Source organism: Peromyscus eremicus, chromosome 6 (assembly GCF_949786415.1).
Source record: "Peromyscus eremicus chromosome 6, PerEre_H2_v1, whole genome shotgun sequence".
NCBI classification, from domain to species: Eukaryota; Metazoa; Chordata; class Mammalia; order Rodentia; family Cricetidae; genus Peromyscus; species Peromyscus eremicus.
The window spans coordinates 44,445,926-44,466,400 of record NC_081421.1 but is presented as its reverse complement, the minus strand read 5'-3'; the positions used below and the strand labels follow the sequence as shown (position 1 = coordinate 44,466,400).

The window sequence follows — 20,475 nt, the reverse complement described above, 5'->3', positions numbered from 1 at the left end:
CCAACAGTCTTGCTTTTAACTTGGCATTATTTGCTCCATCAGTTTTATAGTTGGGTGGAGCAGACATGCACAAGAATTCCGAAGCTGTGAGTGAGTGTGAGGCTGCTGAAACATGCTGTAGCCAAGTAATTGCATGGTTCATGGGAGTGTCAATGCTCTGACAGTTACACAATGTTTACTGAAAAGGAGAGTTATATTTATAAACATACAAACTGCCAAGGGCATCTTTTTTTGTTACTATTAAGAAAACACAGCATCTCTTCTACACTAGAATTGTGACTAGAGAAGGAACTGCATTTGTTTTAGTGAAAACAGCTTGATTCTGTGAGTAAGGAAGCTAGGAGCTACTTCAAGAAAGGCTGAGCTGCTCTATATGGAAAAGCAAATAGACTGTGCTTTACTCTCGGTGGGGGGGAGGCTGCGGGGGAGGAGGGAGGAATGGCAGTGTGTGGTGATGAAGCCATCACAAGACGGGACCCATCTCTGCCAACATTGTCTGGCTATAACAAACATCTTTTTGTTTAAGGGTAATAGACTTCCAATTGTTCATTGGCAGGTGGTTGAAACTGTGACTTGTTTTCAACACAGTAACTGGTAATTTGAACAAGAACATACCAATTATATAGCAAGTTGATTTTGTTCTTCAACTGTCCCTTTAAAACCTACATAGTAAAAGAGAGGAAAGAGAAAGGCTATAAAACACTAAGGATATTTGAAAAAGACATAAGGAATAATAATTTATGTTTATCTAAAATTACATGCAACATATATGTATGTGTATACATAGTTATATGCTGTGGGGTGTCTTTCTGTATGCTGTGAATATGTGTTGCTCTGATTGGTTGATAAATTAAACGCTGATTGGCCAGAAGCCAGACAGGAAGTATAGGTGGGGTAAGAAAACAAGGAGAATTCTGGGAAGAGGAAAGGTGGAGTCAGGAGTCGCCAGCCAGACACAGAGGAAGCAAGATGTCAAGGCAGAACTGAGAAAAGATAACAAGCCACGTGGCTAAACATAAATAAGAAGTATGTGTTAAATTAAGTGTAAGAGCTAGTCAGTAATAAGCCTGAGCTAATGGCCAAGCAGTTATAATTAATGTAAGCTTCTGAGTGATTATTTTATAAGTGGGCCACAGAACTGCAGAGGCCTGGCGGGACTAGAGAAACAATCCGGCTACAGTTATATAGTTTAAATTACTTTCTGCCACAAGCCATAGACTATGTAACAAAAACCTCAGTACCAGGCATGAGGAGCCTCTTCTTGAACTGTTGGTCAAGGGAGTCCAAGAGACCCACAAAACAATATGAGCTAATGTGGTTACCCTTGGTTGCCTCCCAGAATTTTAAGATAAGAGCCTATTGCTAAAGACATCACACACTTCGGACATAGGACTTGTAGGAATAGAGCTAAACTGACCTGGAAGCTGCCTTCCTAAGGACTGGCTCTTACAGTATCAGAAGATGTTATGCAAGCTACCAAGGGAGAGGAGCAATTGGTAGTTCTACCCAGCTCTAAAGCCTAGGAACCACACCAATGACTGAACTGGCAAGAAATTCACACTGGTGCAATGGTAGCACTTTTATCTTGGAAGCAACCAACAGCTGTCTAATTGGACTTAAGTCCCACTTAATGGAAGAAATGCATGCCTGGTCCTGGAAACCTATCCAACTACCAGTGACTGGAGAGGTCATAGACCCCCAGAGGAGAACCTACTGCCATTTTCCGAAACCAATATAATTTCTAACTGTTTTCTAAATATTTATCCTTATACCCACATATAACTGTAGTTCTTACCCTTCATCAAAAAAGCTTCTTTTTGCAACAGATGAAGACCATTACAGAGATCCACAACTGGTCAAAATGCAGAGAAGAAGTAACTGTGGGGTTCCCCATCTCAACGGATACATCTGCAGAGCAGCACCCACACTTAAGGCTCAGGGGAAATTGTTGAAGAGGGGTCAGAAAGGTTGTAAGAGTCAGCGGTCCTGGAAGTCAGCTGTGAGATTGTGTCCCCTAGACATAACAGGGACAAGGCACCCATGAACTTTCAACAACACAGTTGAACAAGAATGGCATAATAACCATACTGATTGATATGCCAATGCAGATAGAAATTCCACGAGGTCCCACCCCTCCATGAAGAGCTCCATGTGGTCATTGGCTGCTGAGAGAGAGAGAATCAGTTTTCTCCAGGGATGAGTTCCCACATGAACCCATTCCATAATTCCAAGTGGTCAGCCCTAGACCCATGTGCATGTGAGCAAAGGTAAACAGATTCAGGACACTATATGTATTTACACACATTTAAAGAAGAGATATTAATTTGGGAGGGGCAAGGGAGAGGTTGGAGAGGGAAGTGGGAGGGGTGGGAGTAATGTAGATGCAGTGTTCATCTATGAAGTTCTAGGGGGAAAAAACTACTAAGAAAAACCTACTTAGTAGAGAAAGATTTTCCCCTGAGGAGATGAACCTTCATTGGGTTCATTACTTTTCTAGTCATTGTTTGGTAACTCCAAATCCTAAGGCCTCCATAAACTACATGTCAGAAGTTAATTCCGTTAGCACTTTGTTTGAAGTTATAGTTACCCCACACCTCAAGCAAGGCCAGCTAGAAAGGGTGTCTGGCTCATGGGGAAGATAGGGGTTTAGCTTTGTTCCAAATGACTTCCTCTGTACGCTTCCCCTAATCCCAACTGTTTCTTAACTGCGATTGCTATCCATCTGTGTGTTGGTGTGGAGGCCGGAGTAGAAAGTGAAGTCAGAGAGCTCATAGTCCTTATGAAAGCTCACAGTCACCATGGAAGTTCACAGTTGCCATGGAAGCTCACAGTCACCATGGAAGCTCACAGTTGCTATGGAAGTTCACATTCATCATGGAAGCTTACAGTCACCATAGAAACTCACAGTCGCAATGGAAGCTCACAGTCACCATGGAAGCTCACAGTCACCATGGAATCCAGAATGTGGATTCTCTTTACCTAGATGATGCTTTAAAAAGAATCTTGCCGGGCGGTGGTGGCACATGCCTTTAATCCCAGCACTTGGGAGGCAGAGGCAGGAGGATCTCTGTGAGTTTGAGGCCAGCCTGGGCTACAGAGTGAGATCCAGGACAGGCACAAAACTACACAGAGAAACCCTGTCTCAAAAAACCCAAAATAAATAAATAAATAAATAGATAGATAGATAGATAAATAAATAATAAAAAGAACCTTTTCTCCAGGGAATATTCTGTGGCTAATTAGAGACTCCAGAATTCTTTGTGTTTGGTTGGAACTTCCATTGCTCCATTGCTCCTTCATGGTCTGAGAAGCCCCAATCCTGTCTTTCCAAACCTCACCCACTTAGAGAATCTCTGAACAAAGGGAAGGCACCAAAAGCCCAGTTCTGCCTTCTTGGCAGCTGTGGTAGCTCCTCCCCTGAAGTTGCCAGCGGCCCAAGTCCCTGCCTAAAGTGCTCAGCTTTTGACCATACTTCAGCACAAACCCAGCTCATGGCGGACACGTCATCACCCCTCAACTACCAGCTATATAATCTCCCTGCTTTAGTTCAGGTGTGTGCCTTCTCCAGCCTCCATCTCTGGGACTGGAGAACCCACCTGGGAGATGCTTTGCTCAAATAAACCTGCTCTACTTTTTCAACCCGACTTGATCTAGCTTACTCTGTGGGTGGAGAAACGTATTATCGGGGTATAGAAAACCTATTCCTTTCCAGGTAGTGTACCACTGGGGTGGGGGGAGGGGCACACCTGAACATTACCCAACCAGTGGCTGACCAGTACTGTAGGCTCATTACATGCACTTGCCTCAGCACCCAGGACAGCAGTGACTCTTAGTATATCTCTGCAGAGGCCTGTTTAGCCCTCTAGTTGGCACAATTGGGTAGGACCTTTGGCAATTCCACTTTAGTACCCACCAGTGCTAAAGTGTTCCTCTTAGATTAACCAAGGATTTAGTGAATGCCACAGTCTTAGCTTGACTTTTTACTAGGTTTGAAGTGAAGGGCAGATACTAGGGAAAAGGATAGGACTAAAAGCAACCCCTCAGCCCTTCTCAAGAGAGTTCTCCCTAGTCTTCTATTAACCCTGCACACCTGAGGATGAGAGGCCAGGCATCCCCTCACAACTCTGAGTGCCTGTGCTCTGCTGGTAAACCAGGATCACCTCACATTCACTTGACGTTGGAAATCTTCTATCCTGAAGCTGTGCTAACATTATTTCAAGCAATGTATGGGTGGGGAGCTTACTAAGATTTGTACCCAATTCCTTAGGAGCTGGCAACAAAGTTATCATCGTGTGACCTTCATGGCCCCCCAGAGAACAGAACAAGCAAAAGAAACATTTGCCCTGGGCCTGAAATCTTAAATTTGTCACAAAGACACAATGACAAAGTTGTTTAACCACAGTTGTTTATTTATCTATTTAGAGTCAAGGTATCAGTAGCATCCAGGCTGTCCTCTAATTCACCGCTGCCTTCTTGCCTCAGTTTCCCAAGTGCTGACATTACAGGCAGATACTATGAAATCTGTTTTCCCACCGTGATTCTGATGAAAAGCATTACAGATGAAGGATAATCTTTTTATGTATGTTTTGAGATAAGGTCCCAATCTTGTAGTCCAGGCTGTCCTCAGACTCACCATGCAGTCCAGGCTGGCCTCGAACTTGCAATGATCCTCTTGCCTTAGCCTGCAAAATGCTGGGCTTACAGATGTGAACCACAGCATTTGACATGGAGGACATTCCTAACCACACACTGGTGCAGCTAACGCTCCGTGTTCAGTGCCATCTCAAGTTAGGCTGCATTGGTATGTTGATGGCTACAAGCTGAAATCACTGGAGGAACTCGGACTTAGGGGCCACCGGGCCCGTGTCTTCCTGTCTGCAGCAAACAGAGATTCTTGCAGCAAGGATCTCCTTCAGGTATGAAGGCCAGAAAGCGGCCTTGCTGGCCTGAGATTGCTATTGGGGCTACAGTGAACTCGGACAAACAAGCTCTTCGGGCAATCCTTAGCTTCTGCTGGCTTCTGTCTGTACCCATTACCTTTTAGTAACAGCTCTAGGATTTACCACCGAATGCGTTTGTTCTGCCATTCCTTCACAAATGTATTGTTTGTTGTCTAAGAAAGGATACACGCTTCCTACTGTTTTTATTTTTGGTTATGTATATGAGTGATTGCCAGTGTAAGTATATGCCATATGTGTGTGGGTGTCTGCAGAGCAGGTGACAGCATTAGATCCCCTGGAGTTGGAGTTATAAGGAGTTGTGAAGGGTCCACTTCCATGCTGGGCACTGAACTCAGGTATTTGGGAAGAATAGTAAATGCTCTTAATTGCTCAGTTGCCTTGGGTCAGTTAAAAAACAATAACAACACAAAACAAAACAAAAACTATTTATCTGTTCACTTAATGTGTTTGGGTGTGCTTTGTAACATGCATGTATGTGTGCGCCACACGCATGCCTGGTGATCTTGGAGGTCAGAAGAGAGCATCTGATCCCCTGTGACAGTTGTGAGCTGCCATGCATGCTGGGGATGGGACTGAACCCTGTCCTCTGGATGAGCACCTTCCTGCCTCAGTGCTGAAGACACAAGGTGTCAAGCAAGGAGCCTGTGGAGCACCAAGAAGTCAACACACACAGCTGATTTGCTTATCAGTGTTGGGGACTGAACCAGGCAGGCCAGCACTGTAACTGAGCTACATCCCCAGCCCAGAATTCATGTTTTGTTTTGTCATCTTTTCGGTATTATACCTGTTAACAGATGCAAATACTTACCACCCTTTGTCTTTTTTTTTTTTTCAATATTCTATCACAAAGGGATTGTTGGGACTGCATATGTCATAATGGAAATATAATCTACAAAGAGACCCAAAGCAGCTAAACTTTTTTGCAGACCCAGTTTTTGTGAGGCCCAAACACCTCCACATGGGATTTTTTTGGTTTATTGCTTTTAAGCTTTCATCTTAATTTGTTTGAGTCTTAATTCTCTGGTCTCTTTTTTCCAGGTCAGCACTATTATCTAAAGAGTGCATGTCATGATCCATAAGGCCGAATGCCGGGCACTGTGGAGCTGCATTGTCTCTGAGGCTCCTCGACCTCTCTGCCTCTCCCCCATGTTTGGTTTCAGAAATCTTTGGCAGTGTTGAGAACTTACCTCTTAAGCCATACTCCTTGAGGGCGCAATTGTAGCGTTTTCTTCCCTTCTCCCTCCCTCCCTCTCTCCCGTGTCTTCCATCCTGTCTGAGATAAGGTCTTGCTGTGTATCTTAGCTTGGAATTAGCTATGCAGCCCACAGTGGCCTTTGACCGGGGCTCTCCCAGCCTCAGTCTTCCAAGAGCTGGGATCACAGGCTAACAGCACCACTGTGGACGCTGCCCTTCTTTGATAATGTCACTTTCTTCAGTCAGCGCGTCTGTCCTGTGTCTGTGCACCTGGTTTGGGGCTATCATCCATTTTCCCTTCTACTTCTTCATGTGTTAGAGCTTTGGGGAAAACGACAGCCAGTAAGGGCTGCTTCTGCCTTCCAGCAGGAAGGAAGCATGGAGATGAAAACAGGTGGCATTAATTATAGCTCACAACATCACTACCCATCAGTACTCAGCCGTATTCATTCTACAGGCGATTACACGTTTAAAAGACTTCACATCTTTTAAACATCTGCGTGTGCGTTGACCCGCATGTGTGTGTACGCTCCAAATGCATGCCTGTCGCCAGCAGGGTGGGTGGGCAGAAGGCTGCATTGGGTGCCCAGAAACTGGAGTTACTGAGGGCTGTGAGCTGCCTTGTGGGTACTGGGACCCCAATCCGAGTCCTCTGCAAGAGAATCAAATGTTGTTCATAGCTGGGCCACCTCTCCAGGTCACCACTACACTTTAAGAGAAAAAAAATTATGTGAGTGTAGTGCATGTATTGCTATGGAAAAAAAGAGTCACAGCATAGTATTTTGGAGAAGTTAAAAGAGCCACCAGGCTGACTTCAACGTTTAAAACGGATCTGTAAAATTGAAACGCATCGTTATTCGTGGGCGTCCCTGGGATCCGCACTTCACAACTTCTTAGGAAGCTGAATTGGTGAAGACGGCTGAGCTCGTCTCAGGCCTCCAACTACTACCACCCGTTTTCCGTTCTTCATGTTTTTCTGTAATCGAAGTGTAATCTGGGCGATGCCCAGAGCGCGGAGCCCTGTCGACCTGGCCCAGGAGTACGACTTTTAAGCGAATTGGGACCGGGGCCGGGACCAGGGAGCGTGTCTGGGCAGCGGCGTGGAGTTTCCTTCTCCCTGAAAGTGAAAACAACTCGTTAGGGCGCTCTCTGGTCCCTCGTGTGACACGGAGCCGTAGGAAAGCCGGCCAGGGTGGGCCGTCGTGGGCGCCGGGGCTGCCGCAGGGGAAGGAGGCGGCGCCGGGCGGCTGGCCCGCTCGGTCAGGGCGCCTCAGGTTCGGGGGGAACGGGGTCCCCGGACCCGGGGCCTCGGCGGGCGGAGGCCGTGCCCTCCCGGCGCTGGCGGCGGCGCCCAGCCGGGGCCCCGTGAGGTAACAATGGAAGGCTCCGCGTGGCCAGCGCCGGCCCGGGCGGGCGGGAGGGCGTGGTCCGAGGAAGCAGCAGAGCCGCCCAGCCGCCCCGAGGCCTCCGTCCGCCCGCGCGTCCCCGGCCGCTCGGCCCCGCCCTCGCCAGGCCCTGGCGCCATCCCGCCCCCCTCCTCACCCGCCCACCCCCTTCTTCCCCGAGGCGCGACCCGGGCCCCGCGAGGCGCGTCCCACCCCGCCGCCCGCCCGCCCGTCCGCCCGCCGAGTGCGCAGGCGCGTCGCCCGCGGCCGTTGACTTTCAAAGGCCGCCCGCGCCCTCTCATTGGCGGAGGCGGCGCAGTTGAAAGCGGCTCGGAGGCGGCGGTGGCGCCGCGAGGCTCCGCCCCCCTCGCGGGCACCTGAAGAGTCCGGCGGGTGGCTCGCAGTGTGCGCTCCCGAGCCCGCCTGGCATCCTCCGCCGTCCGTCCGCGCCGTCGCCAGCCGAGCGGTGAGTACCTCGGCTCCCCGCGGCCCCGACCAGGCGCCTCCGAGCCCCGGCTGCCCCGGCCGCCCCCCCGGTGCCCGGCTGCGTCCGCCCGGGACTGGAGGATGGCTTGGCGGGCTGGGCTCCGGCGGGCGGGCGGGCGGGCGGGCGGGCATGCATGCTCTCGCCCCACGCGCGCGGGTGGAGCTGCAGGCGGGCCCGCGGCCCTTCGCGCCCAGTGTTTGAGCCGAGGGGACCCCCGCAGGAGCAGGCGGGGTGGTTGAGCCCGGGACATCCTGGAGAAGAGGGGACGACTGCCATCTTGAGCTGCTACTTCTTCTTTGTTTGGGGGGTTCGCGTAGAACTTTACGCCCATTTTACAGATGGGAACCTTCCTAGGTAAAACTGACCGAGAGTCCCGCAGCGTTCCAGAGACAGGAACTGGAACGTGGGCAGAAACTTAGGTCAGTAGTTAGGAACGGGTGAAATCGATGTGGGCATGGTAGTGCACACGTGTGGTCCCAGCGCGGGAGACAGAGCCGGGGTCTCTCGGGAGTTCAAGGCCATGCTGGTAAACGAGCGAGTCCAGGTCCTCAGCGAGGGCTACACACAGTTAGACCTGGGCTCAGAAAACCCATCCAGCCCCACTAGGAGAGCTTAGTGGGAACATCGTTTTATTGGTTACATTGTCCAGACTCCTCACTGATGATGCAGTGTGTTGTAAAAAGTCCTTTGTGTGGCAAAATCGTTGGGCTTTTCAGGATGAAAGGGATATTTCCTGCAGGCCGTAGTGGCTGTTTGTCACTACTGTTAAAAAAAAAAAAAAAACAACCATCGGGCAATAGCGTAGCTTCCTTTTTTTTTTTCTTTACTTTACAAAATCTGAAATATAAAATTGTTCTAATTTTAGAATAACAAAAGGAGCTGGGAAAGTTGGAGACCATAAAGTATATTCAGTATCCAGATCAGGAGATCAGCAAACCAGGTAAGTTCCGGGAGGTAAAGTTTATATGAAGAAAGTTTTACAGTGTGTGATCTGGGCTATGATGCAAAATGTAAAATAATCTTGAAAAAAGATGTATACTGGTGGTGTATAAAATTCTGACCATCTTATGGAGGAAGTGTAATGCAAGAAATAAACAACTCTCATTTGACTTAATCTTAAAAGATTTTCACCTTTTTAAGTTGTTGTTTGTTTTGGGGTTTTTTTTCAAGGCACGGTTTCTTGGTGTAACCCTGGCTGTCCTGGAACTAACTTTCACTGTAGACCAGGCTGGCCTCAAACTCTACCTGCTTCTGCCTCCTGGAATGCTGGGATTAAAGGTGTGTGCCACATTACTGCCTGGCAACCCTACCCTCACCCCACCCCCACCACCAGGGTTTCTCTGTGTGGCTCTGGCTGTCATGGAACTGGCTTTGTAGACCAGGCTGGCCAGAACTCAAAGAGATCCCCTTACCTTTGCTGGGACTAAAGGCGTGCACCACCACCATCTTGCAAGATTTTCACTTTTCTGTAACAGAAATTTTACAAGAATGCCAGTATATCTGAAGGCATGCACACAAATGGTGGTATTGATACATTTGCAGACTGCACTTACTATTTGAGTTATTATTCTTTTCTGCTCAGCATTAACATTAGTCTACATCCATTTTTAGTGACCCAAGACACTGAATTTAGCCTGGTAAAATACAAGATTGACTTTAGATAATGTATATATTGACACTGCCTCTCAGCAAGTGTGTTGCTGAATGTTTTCCATCAAATATATTTTCACTTTGAAATTTTTTTTTTTTTTGGTTTTTCGAGACAGGGTTTCTCTGTGTAGCTTTGCGCCTTTCCTGGAACTCACTTGGTAGCCCAGGCTGGCCTTGAACTCACAGAGATCCGCCTGCCTCTGCCTCCCAAGTGCTGGGATTAAAGGGATTAAAGGCGTGTGCCACCACCGCCTGGTGAAATTTTTTTTTTTTTTAAGACAGCGTTTCTTTTTGTAGCCTTGGCTGTCCTAGAATTAGCTCTATAGATCAGGTTGGCCTTGAACTCACAGAGTCCTGCCTGCTTCTGCCTTCCAAGTGCTGGGTTTAGAGGTATTATGCCTGGTTAATTGAAGTAATTCTTAAGTAAGTCTAATTTCATGAAGATCTTTTATCAGTTAGGGCCACAAGGCTGTGAGGCCCTGGCGGGGTGGTAGCACCACATGAATTCCCAGACTTTGGCTGACTCACCAGAAGGCCTGTGGCAAGTCATACAGTTTCTTAAGAAACTGTGAAATATAATGTGGCCCTGTGTGATGGAGTACAGCTTGCAACCTCAGTGCTCAGGAATTCAAAGACACCTTTCGTACATGTCAGTTTGAGGACAGCCTGGAACATATGAGACCCTGTTCAAAAAAATGAAACAAAACTAAAACGTAATGAATATTTTATAACATCCATGTTCAAAGATGAAGAGCAGGTAAATGTTAATTAACACTTAATAGCAATAGCGCAGGATCAGGAGTTGTATACTTAATGCTGCTGATATTTAATCTATTTATATGTAGTATCCTGATTATATACTGTAGTTCAGTTTTCTTACCTAAAGATGAGAAATTTAAAAGTGTTCTATACAAAAGCACAGAAATTTGTGAAATAATTTACAAATAGATAATTTAGCCACAGATTTCATCCCAGTGTTAAAATACAACCTGTTGCTGGCTGGCGATGGCACACTCTTTAGCTCTAACACTCAGGAGGTAGAGGCAGGTAGATCTCTGTAAGTTTGAGGCTAGCCAGGGCTACATGGAGAAACCCTGTCTTGAAAAACAAAACAAAAACCAACACCCCCAGGCTGGCCTAGGAGCTAGCTGTTCCTCAGCGATGCTCAAATGATCCTCCTATCTCTGCCTCTGGAGCAGTCCGGTGATCCATAGAATGCCCTGCTGTGCTTTGTTACAACTTTTTTTTAAGTAGAAAAAGTTGTTTTTTAACTGTAGGTTTTGCTAATGCTTTTATTGTTACATGTGAATAAATCACGCACGTATAGAATTCTGGGGTAGTATCTTTTGCCTTCTAGAGCATATAGACATTTTGTAATACTGCCTTACAGCAGCATTCCTTGTTGCTTTGTATGTATTCTGGCTATCTATTTTTGTATAACATTTGAAAGCTTGGCTAGCTATGTCTAAGAAGGCCTCTTTACTAATATGTCTGACATCTCAGTGCTGTTTTTAAAATCCAGGTAGCCTAGACTTCTTGTATGGCCGCTGGCTGCTAGGGTGTGGTTTGAGTGAAAAATGACTCCCATGGGTTTAGGCATTTGAAGTGAATACTGGTCCCCAGCTGGTGGCACTGTTGGAGAGATTATGCAACCTTGCTGGAGGACATGTCAGTGGGGCTGTCTTTGAGAGTGGAGAGCCTTGCCTCACGTGCAGTTCTCTCTGTCCTGTGCCTCCTGTTAGCCACGTGAATCTCCTGGTTTCCCACTGCAGCTGCTGGCCCACTGCTCTGCTGTCCCGCTGTCTGGACTGTAGGCCAGAATAAACTGTCTTCTCTAAGTTGCCTTGGTCATGGTGTGTTATAACAGGCTTAGACCCAGAACTCAAAGCATTGCTTGTTGGTCAGAGCAGTCGTTTGACCTATACAAAATTTTCATCTCTTGATAAAAAAGAGTAGCAGCTAGGTTATATTACAGAACAGTATGTATAAGGGTAACTGGGGTCTTCCAGGTTTGGTGTTTTTTTTTTTAAAGAAATTACCATCAGGCGGTGGTGGCGCATGCCTTTAATCCCACACTCGGGAGGCAGAGCCAGGCGGATCTCTGTGAGTTCGAGGCCAGCCTGGGCTACCAAGTGAGTTCCAGGAAAGGCGCAAAGCTACACAGAGAAACCCTGTCTCGAAAAACCAAAAAAAAAAAAAAAGAAAAAAAAAAGAAATGACCATGTTCTTGACAGAGTCTAATTTACACAGCTCAGGCTGTATCCCACTGCTGATGTTTTCTTGGTTTGCATTGTGCATTTCTGCCTGGCCACTTGGAGGACTGTCTATCTTTGAATAGTTTATTAGATTTCTAGTTGTATGCTGATTAAATGAAACAGCTAAATATAAAAGTTGGCAGATACTTTGGACTCCCTATTCTTGTTTTTTTAAACCTATGACATTCATCTCCTAACATTGTCTTTTAGTTTTTACTTCTGTGTTTTGTAGCTGAAGAGTTCCTGTGTACTGGTCGGCCTGTGGTTGGGACAAATGTCTCCTACTCGCATCCCCCAAGTAAACACACAGAAGCTTATATTAATTAAAACTGTTCAGCCATTAGTTCAAGCTCACTACTGACTAGCTTTTACACTTAAACTGAGCCCATTTCTGTTAATCTATATGTCACCACGTGTTCCATGGCTTTACCTGTGTGCAATTACATGCTCCCTGGACGGCAGCAGACTGCCATCTCCTGACTTCCGGAATTCTCCTTGTCTGCTTGTCCCACCTGTACTTCCTGTCTGGCTACTGGCCAATCAGCGTTTTATTAAACCAGTGTACAAAAGCATCATCCGACAGCAGTGTTTCTTTTTTCTTTTGTTTTTCTGAGAAAGGTTCTCACCATGTAGCCCTGGCTGTCCTGGAACTCACTGTGTCGTTCAGGCTGGCCTTGAACTCACTGAGGATCCTACTGTTGCTGTTCCCCAAGTGCTTGGGATGAAAGGCATGTGACTCTGCCCAGTTTCACTTCTGTATTTTAAATATGTTTTTAATGTATTTAAATTTCTTACCCCATTTTTTTTTTTTTGGTCTGGCAAGATGCCTCAGTGACTGAGTGCTTGTCACATAAGCCTGATGACCAGAGTTTAATTACTGGAACACATGGAGGAAGGCAGAACTGATTTCTGAAAGCCGTTCTCTGTCCACATGCTTACTGAGATGCACATATGCATATACTCATATCTAACACACATTCAAAATAATACAAATTTGACATTTTTATTAAGTATTGACTTATCTTTCATTCTTTTTTGAGGCATGGTTTCTCTGTAGCCCTGATTGTCCTGGAACTCTGTAGACCAGACTGACCTCAAACTCAGATCCCCTGCCTCTGCCTCATGAGTGCTGGGATTAAAGGCATGTGCCACCACTACACCCCTCTTTGGGTTTTTTGTTTTGTTTTGTTTTTCAAGACAGGGTTTCTCTGTGTAGCTTTGGCCACCCTGGAACTCACTGTTTAGACCAGGCTGGCCTTGAACTCACAGAGATCCACCTGTCTCTGCCTCCCAAGTGCTGGGATTAAAGGCATGCACCACCACCACTGGTGGCTTTTTTTTTTTTTAAATAAGGAAAATTTTAGTTTTTTTTTTTTTTTTTTTTTTTATCCCACCTTCCAGTGTAATTTTGTCAATCTGGTAAATTAGTATTTGGTATTGCTTCATTGTATTGTAGAGTCCAGTGTTGCCATTGCTACTTTGGAAACTCTACAACTTAAAAGTTGAGCTATTGGGGGGGGGGTCATTAAATGGATTCTCAGAGATACTTTCCCCCACCCCCCAAAATCTTTGAGTTTGTGCAAATATGTATGCCGCCCTCCCTTCCCAGGGCATGTGTGGAGGTCAGAGGACAACCTCCTAACTTCTTGGAGACTGGGTCTTTTTTCCACCTCTGCCTCCATCTTGCTGTCTGGGTGCTTGGTTTATTGATATGTACTATGCCCAGCTTTTCGTGGTTTCTGGGGATCCAAACCCAGGTCCTCAGGCGTGCATTGGGAAATGGTTTGCTCCTTGAGCCATGTCCCAGCCCCTCTCTAGCTTCCTGTGAGAGATACAGACTAGAACTTTGAAGGTTAATAATACTAGAGCTATTTTACTTTGTAAGCAAACTAGTCCTAAGAGCTGATTTTCTTCCAGTTTTGCTGCCTGCACACCAAATAGCTAATGATACTAAATGTGGATCGAATGTATGTTGATTGCTTCAGTTTTACTCTTCCAGAGAACTAGTCTGTATTCCTTCATTGTGTATTTTGACATCATTGAAGTACTCTGAGAAACATGTTTGTTTTTCTTTGGTAATTTTTGTATGACTTCACAGCTCTCTGTGGGTGTGGGGTAACGTAAAGGTCTCTAAGCACGCATTCACTTGCATTTTCTTTGCAGTGACTGTCCTCTTCTGTACTGTTGCCCAATCATTAGTTTCCTGGAATCCTGTACAGGTCAAAACTTAGTCTCTACCTGCCACAACTTGGCTCGTTATGGATCCTGAATATTGTCAGTCAGACAGTACACGATACATTTTCTGACCGGCACTTCATTGCTTCTAACAGATTTTATTATTAAAAAGCCCAGGTTGCTGTTAACACTGCTATTGTTTAGATACTATTTCTGACCTTATAGGAGGCTTACATTCTAATACATAACATAAATGTTAGAAAAATCCTTACAAAATCTTTTTTTAAAAAAATATGTTTTTCTTACAAAATCTTAAGTGCAAATGAAGCAAAAATGTCAATTTACTTAATCTAGGGTAGCAGCAGTCTCACAGATGGTTAGAGCTAAGGACTAAACAGATCAAACGGGGTTTTAAAGAACAATTAGTTTTAAATGCAGTTGATACAAACTTTTTTTGGTAGTGCTGGAGACAGAATGCAGGACCTCATGCATCTAGATAACACACTCTACTAAGCTAGCCCTAGCCCTAGTTTTATATAGGTTTTGTCAGTTTTTATACTCTTCATAAAGAACACCTAGGATTTTTTATGTTCTATAAACAGTGATGTACTTGATTTTTTTTTCCCTGCCAAAAGGCTAGGCAGTTTTGAGGATTATGGCTTGCTGAGAATGATACAAAGGAAAACTATAAAAGTAGGCTGCAAAACTGCCTGCTTCTTTTGGAAATATTAATAGCTTATGGGGGTCCATCATCTGTCAATGAGCCTCTGAACTATTGCTGAGTTTCTTTTTCTGTTTTAGGGATAGTGTAAAAGTACATTTTTATTTATTTATTTTTTTTCAAGACAGGGTTTCTCTGTGTAGCTTTGCGCCTTTCCTGGGACTCACTTGGTAGCCCAGGCTGGCCTAAAACTCACAGAGATCCGCCTGCCTCTGCCTCCTGAGTGCTGGGATTAAAGGCGTGCGCCACCACCGCCCGGCTTACATTTTTAAAGAGTCATTTTTAGTGCATGTGTGCATTGTGGGGCAGGTATGTGCAGGTACTGAGAAAGTGTTGGATACCCCAGAGCTGGTTTTGCATGTGGTTGTGAGCTTCCTTATGTGCTGGGAACTGAATTCTGATCCTCTGGAAGACCAAGTTTGCAGTCATAACTACTGAGCCATCTCTTCAGCCTCTCAAACATTTTAAATGAAGGAAAGAGATGAATGGTACCTTTCTTTTCTTTACCATTTGTTTTAGATTCTCAGTACTTGTCACCATAATCAACTCTTACCTTTCAAATCTATTTTTATTGCCAATGCTAATTATAATTAAAGCTTTTTTCCTGTTGTGATATTTTATTTGTGCTCCAACAAATAAAACTTATCTGGGGATCAGAAGACAGCCAGCCACTAGATTAGACATAGGGGCCAGGCAGTGGCACATATGCCTTTAGTCCTATCACTCAGGAGGCAGAGATCCATCTGGATCTCTTTAGTTCAAGGCCACACTGGGAACAGAGCCAGGTATGATGGCACATGCCTATAATCCCAGTCCTTGAGATCTTTTGTCTTTGCTTGGGAAGGACACACACCTTTAATTCCAGGAAATGATGGCAGGAAGCAGAAAGGTATATGAGGTGGGAGGACCAGGAACTAGAAGCTTTTAAGTAGTTTAGCTAAGACCCTTCCAGGTAAGGACTCAGAGGCTTTCAGTCTGAGGAAACAGGAACACCCCCTCTCATTGGCTGAGGATTTCCTAGAGGTAAGACGTGGCTGGCTTGCTCTCTGATCTCTCAGTTTTTACTCAATATCTGGCTTCAGGGGTTTTTTTTGTTTGTTTTTTTTTTACTAATAAGACCTTTTAAAATTCGTGTTATATTTTCCCTTTCAAAATTTCAAGTTAAAATTACCGTTTTATAGGGGTTGGGGATTTAGTTCAGTGTTAGAGTGCTTGCCTAGCAAGAGCAAGGCCCTAGGTTCGGTCCTCGGCTCGGGGGTGGTGGGGTGGGTGATTACAGCTTTATAGAAAACTGCAGTCCAGGTCTGGATCTGGGGCTGTATAACTCATTGTTGAGTATTTGCCTAGCATGTACAAGGCCTTGAGTGTGATTATTAGCACCACAAAAGAAGGGCAAAAGGGAGAGAGAAAAATAGGAATTGCATATGCTGATCTTAAATTAAGAGTCATTTTTAGAGAAGTTAAATATAATTTGTAAGAATTATTGAACCAGTTGTGATGCCTCATACCTGCAACTCTGGCATTTATCTCAGCAAAAAACCAAAATGATCAATCAGGTACATTTTTTTCCTCCTTTTAAATTGAATAATTTTGTTAAGTCTAATGTTATACAAATGTCTATTCATTACAGTTTTTTACACATTACAAAGTGCAGTTTTTACAAAAATACTTACATATAGTAATTGTGTAAGTAGAACATCAACTGAATTTTAGTCTTCATTACATAAAACCAGTTTGACTAATTTAAAGCATTTATTACAGATTAGTTGGGATTTTGTTGGAAAGGAATAATGATCCACTTATTAATTCAATGACAAAGAAAGTGTCAACTAAAAAAAAATCTCTGGCAAATACAGTATTTAATTTGAAGGTCATGCCTAAAACCTTACATAGTATGTGCCAGATGTATGCTGTATGTAGACTTACTGGTTTTTTTCTGTGTGTCTTGACAGGAAATGCACAATTTTGAGGACGAGTTAACGTGTCCCATTTGTTACAGTATTTTTGAAGATCCTCGAGTATTACCATGCTCTCATACATTTTGTAGAAATTGTTTGGAAAATGTTCTCCAGGCATCTGGTAACTTTTATATATGGAGACCTTTGCGAATTCCACTCAAATGTCCTAACTGCAGAAGTATCATTGAAATTGCTTCCACTGGTATAGAATCCTTACCTGTCAATTTTGCATTAAGAGCAATTATTGAAAAGTACCAGCAAGAAGACCACCCAGATGTTGTCACCTGCCCTGAACATTACAGGCAACCATTAAATGTTTATTGTCTACTAGATAAAAAATTAGTTTGTGGCCATTGTCTTACTATCGGCCAACATCACGGTCACCCTATAGATGACCTTCAAAGTGCCTATCTGAAAGAAAAGGATACACCTCAGAAGTTGTTTAAACAGTTAACTGACACACACTGGACAGATATCACTCGTCTTATTGAAAAGCTTGAAGAACAGAAATGCCATTCTGAGAAAATGGTTCAAGGTGATAAGGAAGTTGTTATCCAGTATTTTAAGGAGCTTACTGATACATTGGAACAGAAAAAAAAATATTTTTTGGCAGCTCTCGGTGATGTTGGCAAGCTGGTTAGTCAAGAATACACTCCACAGATTGAAAGGGTGAAGGAGATAAGAGAGCAACAACTTGAGCTAATGACAGTGACAACATCTTTACAAGATGAGTCTCCACTGAAGTTCCTAGAAAATATTGATGATGTCCGCCGGCGTGTGCAGATGTTGAAACGAAGACCACTGCCTGAGGTGCAGCCTGTTGAAATTTACCCTCGAGTAAGCCAAGTACTAAAAGAGTGGAGCAGAACAGAAATTGGACATATTAAGAAAGCTGTCATTCCTGAAATGAGAATTGCTTCAAAAAGGATGTCATATTCCTGGCCTGAGAAGGATGAAAAAGAAATGGAATTTTTTAAAATTTTAAATATTGTTATAGTGTCACTAATTTCAGTGATATTAATGTTGATACTCTTTTTCAGCCAACACATAATCACCTTCTTAAATGAAATCACTTCAACATGTTTCTCTGAAGTCTCTTTGTCTCTTTACCAAAGTTTATCTAATAATTTATATGACTTAAAAAATACGGTATGCTACACTTTATATTTGTTAAAGGAATTCATGTGGAAAATAGTTTTTCGTTGAAAACCCAAATCAGCAGTTTTAAGTGGGCTTATTCTGTATAGCAGAGGCTAACCATTGCTAGATGGAAGTCGGTAGCAAAAGTAGCAAATTTATAGAAATATCATAAGCCTTCCATGGTTGGATAGAAATGGTGTCAGAAATAATACATTATCTGAAAGATGACTCATCCACTTAGAAAATTATAATTTTTGATATGAATAGTTTATTTGCTTGATAGTGTTTTAAATATTCTTTAACAAATTTTTTTTGTTATATGTTGCAGTAGTTAGCATTGCAGTTCTTTGTATATGTAGGTATTAGATTAAACAAAGCTTTTCAATGTATAGATGGAGGTGGTAAAAGTTATAAAAAATCAGGCCAGGATTGCTTAAACATCTTTTTGGTCAAACAACTGTTAAAGATTTAAGAGCATTCATTCCAAATAGAGCCACCGCTTTTGGATAAATCAGGTGTCTAGTACTATTTTATATAAACTGATTGCATTTAGGAGCTAGCTGAGTTTAATGGTTGGAGAATCTCTAAGTCAGGGTCAGCCTGGATATCATATTGAGATCTCCAAAACCAATCAAACAAAAAGGTTTAGTGGCAGAGCCCCTGCCTTTTCTACTGGCTCTAGCACCACAAAGCAAAACAAGTATATATTTTGCTTTTGTAGTGTTTTAGTCTTCTTAGATTAAACTATATGAAACATTTACATTAGGACAATCATGTTGACGTGATTCATTTAATAGATCTGGTATCATGTAAACTATATTTGTCTTAAAATGGTCTCTGTAGCCCTAAAGTGCTGGGAATTATAAGTATGAGCTGCCATAACTGGCTAGTCTTCAAAGAGCTCATTAAGTCAGAACCTTTAATTCCCTTAACAGGGACTACTAGAATGATATTTGCCGCACAACTCTGGTTCACTGCCATTGAAATATTTTCCAGAAATCCCTTGAATCACCACCTGTGGACCTTATTTTAGAGGTCAGAATAAGAATGTTTTTAGCCCTATTGATTCATTATAGATAAAGCTGTATTCAAGTCAAGGTTAAAACAATGCTGAGAAGTTTATCACTAAGATTAAGTCATTAGGTCTACTTAACAGAATCAGATTTGATCCAGCATAATTTCAATATCCTGAGGCCATTTGGAACAGGTAATGGAGGGGAGGGGGAACAATGTTCAGTTAACAGACACATGTGTCACACGTGAGTGCTCTTTTTAAATGTTAGCAAGTGAAGGTTAGCTAAGACATTTTTCACGGGGTTACTAACTGTATAAATGAGAAACCCAAGTAATGCAGTGCCATGTTAACAGGTGGGAGAACTCATTCTCAATATGCTTAAAAAAATGGAGTAGGCTAAGATTGTTTATTAACTGAAACTTACATTTCAATCTAAACAAGCATATGCCTAGTGTTACCTTATACCGGACCATTTTTAGTACACAACCCTTTGTTTTCTGGTAAGAGTTACTATACTTACTATTTTATATTTGTCCCAGGCGGTTAAGATCATACAATTTAAAGCACACACATTTGGAAATTCTGGGTTTTATGTGTAACAATATATTTGAATAAACTTGGTATTTTAGTGAATGGCTTAGGAAGTGGTGTCTTTGAATTTCCATACGGCTTCTGAATATTCTTTCCTGAAAAGTTAACATATAATGTTGTGTGCTAATTTGTAGTGGCTTTATTATGAATCATGGTCCATGGTAGGAGGCATTTAATTAATTCCTTTAGGATAAGCACCTAGAAATTTAATAAGACAAATACTTTGTTGTTTGAGATAGGAACTCACCAGGTAGACCATGCAGGCCTCTGACTGCTGGGATTAAAAGGCGTACACCACCACACCTGGTGATGGCAGACTTTAAATTCAAATTCCTTCTGAAAATGCTGCCAATTTATTTCTACTAGCATAACCTTTAGACAATACAGTTGAGTGTAGTGGGGGCATTCTGACCTACAATATTTACACATGCAACCATCTGCTTTTACACTTCTGTGTCTCATCCCATGACACCTCCACAATCCCCAGTTCTCACTGAACTCAGTTTATGGATTAGCCTACATAGGTAGTCCATGATCCTCAGGCATGGTCTGGCCTGCCTCCATGGCCCTTGGATTACAGCTCTATTAAAAGAGATAGTGAAGAGAATCAAGGTGAGATGGGTTACACTGAGCACTGCCAACCAAAAACACCCTCATTGGCCCTGCCCTTCACAGGAATGCTGATCTGGTCCCCACCACAGGCATGGGAGAGTTGGCCCTGTTGACATGGGCCTAGGAGAGCTTGCTCTGCCTCTCAGGCGGTTCAGTGACCCAGGCCTATGGGTTATTACCTAGACCCCCATCTGCCCCATCTTTGACCTGAAGGAGTATGTGAAGGGACTGGTCCCTCTGAAGGATTACAGCAGGATGTCCAAGAGGAGTTTCGGTGAGGGTCCAGTGATGATGGTGTGCCAGAGGCCTTGGACCAGACCAATGACTCATT

The 20,475-nt window shown here is 43.7% G+C and overlaps 1 protein-coding gene and 1 long non-coding RNA gene across 2 annotated transcripts; one reads left to right on the top strand and one right to left on the bottom strand.

The window, feature by feature from the left end:
- Window positions 1–4,388: 4,388 nt before the first annotated feature.
- On the bottom strand, window positions 4,389–6,811 carry LOC131912432 (uncharacterized). Its single transcript, XR_009379630.1, has 2 exons — window positions 6,149–6,811; window positions 4,389–4,875 (listed from the first exon to the last, which is right to left on the bottom strand). It is a non-coding gene; the product is annotated as an uncharacterized LOC131912432 (long non-coding RNA).
- A 2,049-nt stretch (window positions 6,812–8,860) lies between these two features.
- On the top strand, window positions 8,861–19,574 carry Trim59 (tripartite motif containing 59). The gene is made up of 2 exons (XM_059265473.1): window positions 8,861–8,967; window positions 16,781–19,574. Exon 2 carries the CDS (start codon window positions 16,784–16,786, stop codon window positions 17,990–17,992), a length of 1,209 nt encoding a protein of 402 aa, XP_059121456.1. The 5' UTR covers window positions 8,861–8,967; window positions 16,781–16,783; the 3' UTR covers window positions 17,993–19,574.
- The last annotated feature ends 901 nt before the right edge of the window (window positions 19,575–20,475 follow it).

Coding starts and splice junctions, on each gene's coding strand:
- Trim59 (XM_059265473.1), top strand. CDS start 16,784: ATGCACAATTTTGAGGACGAGTTAACGTGTCCCATTTGTTACAGTATT.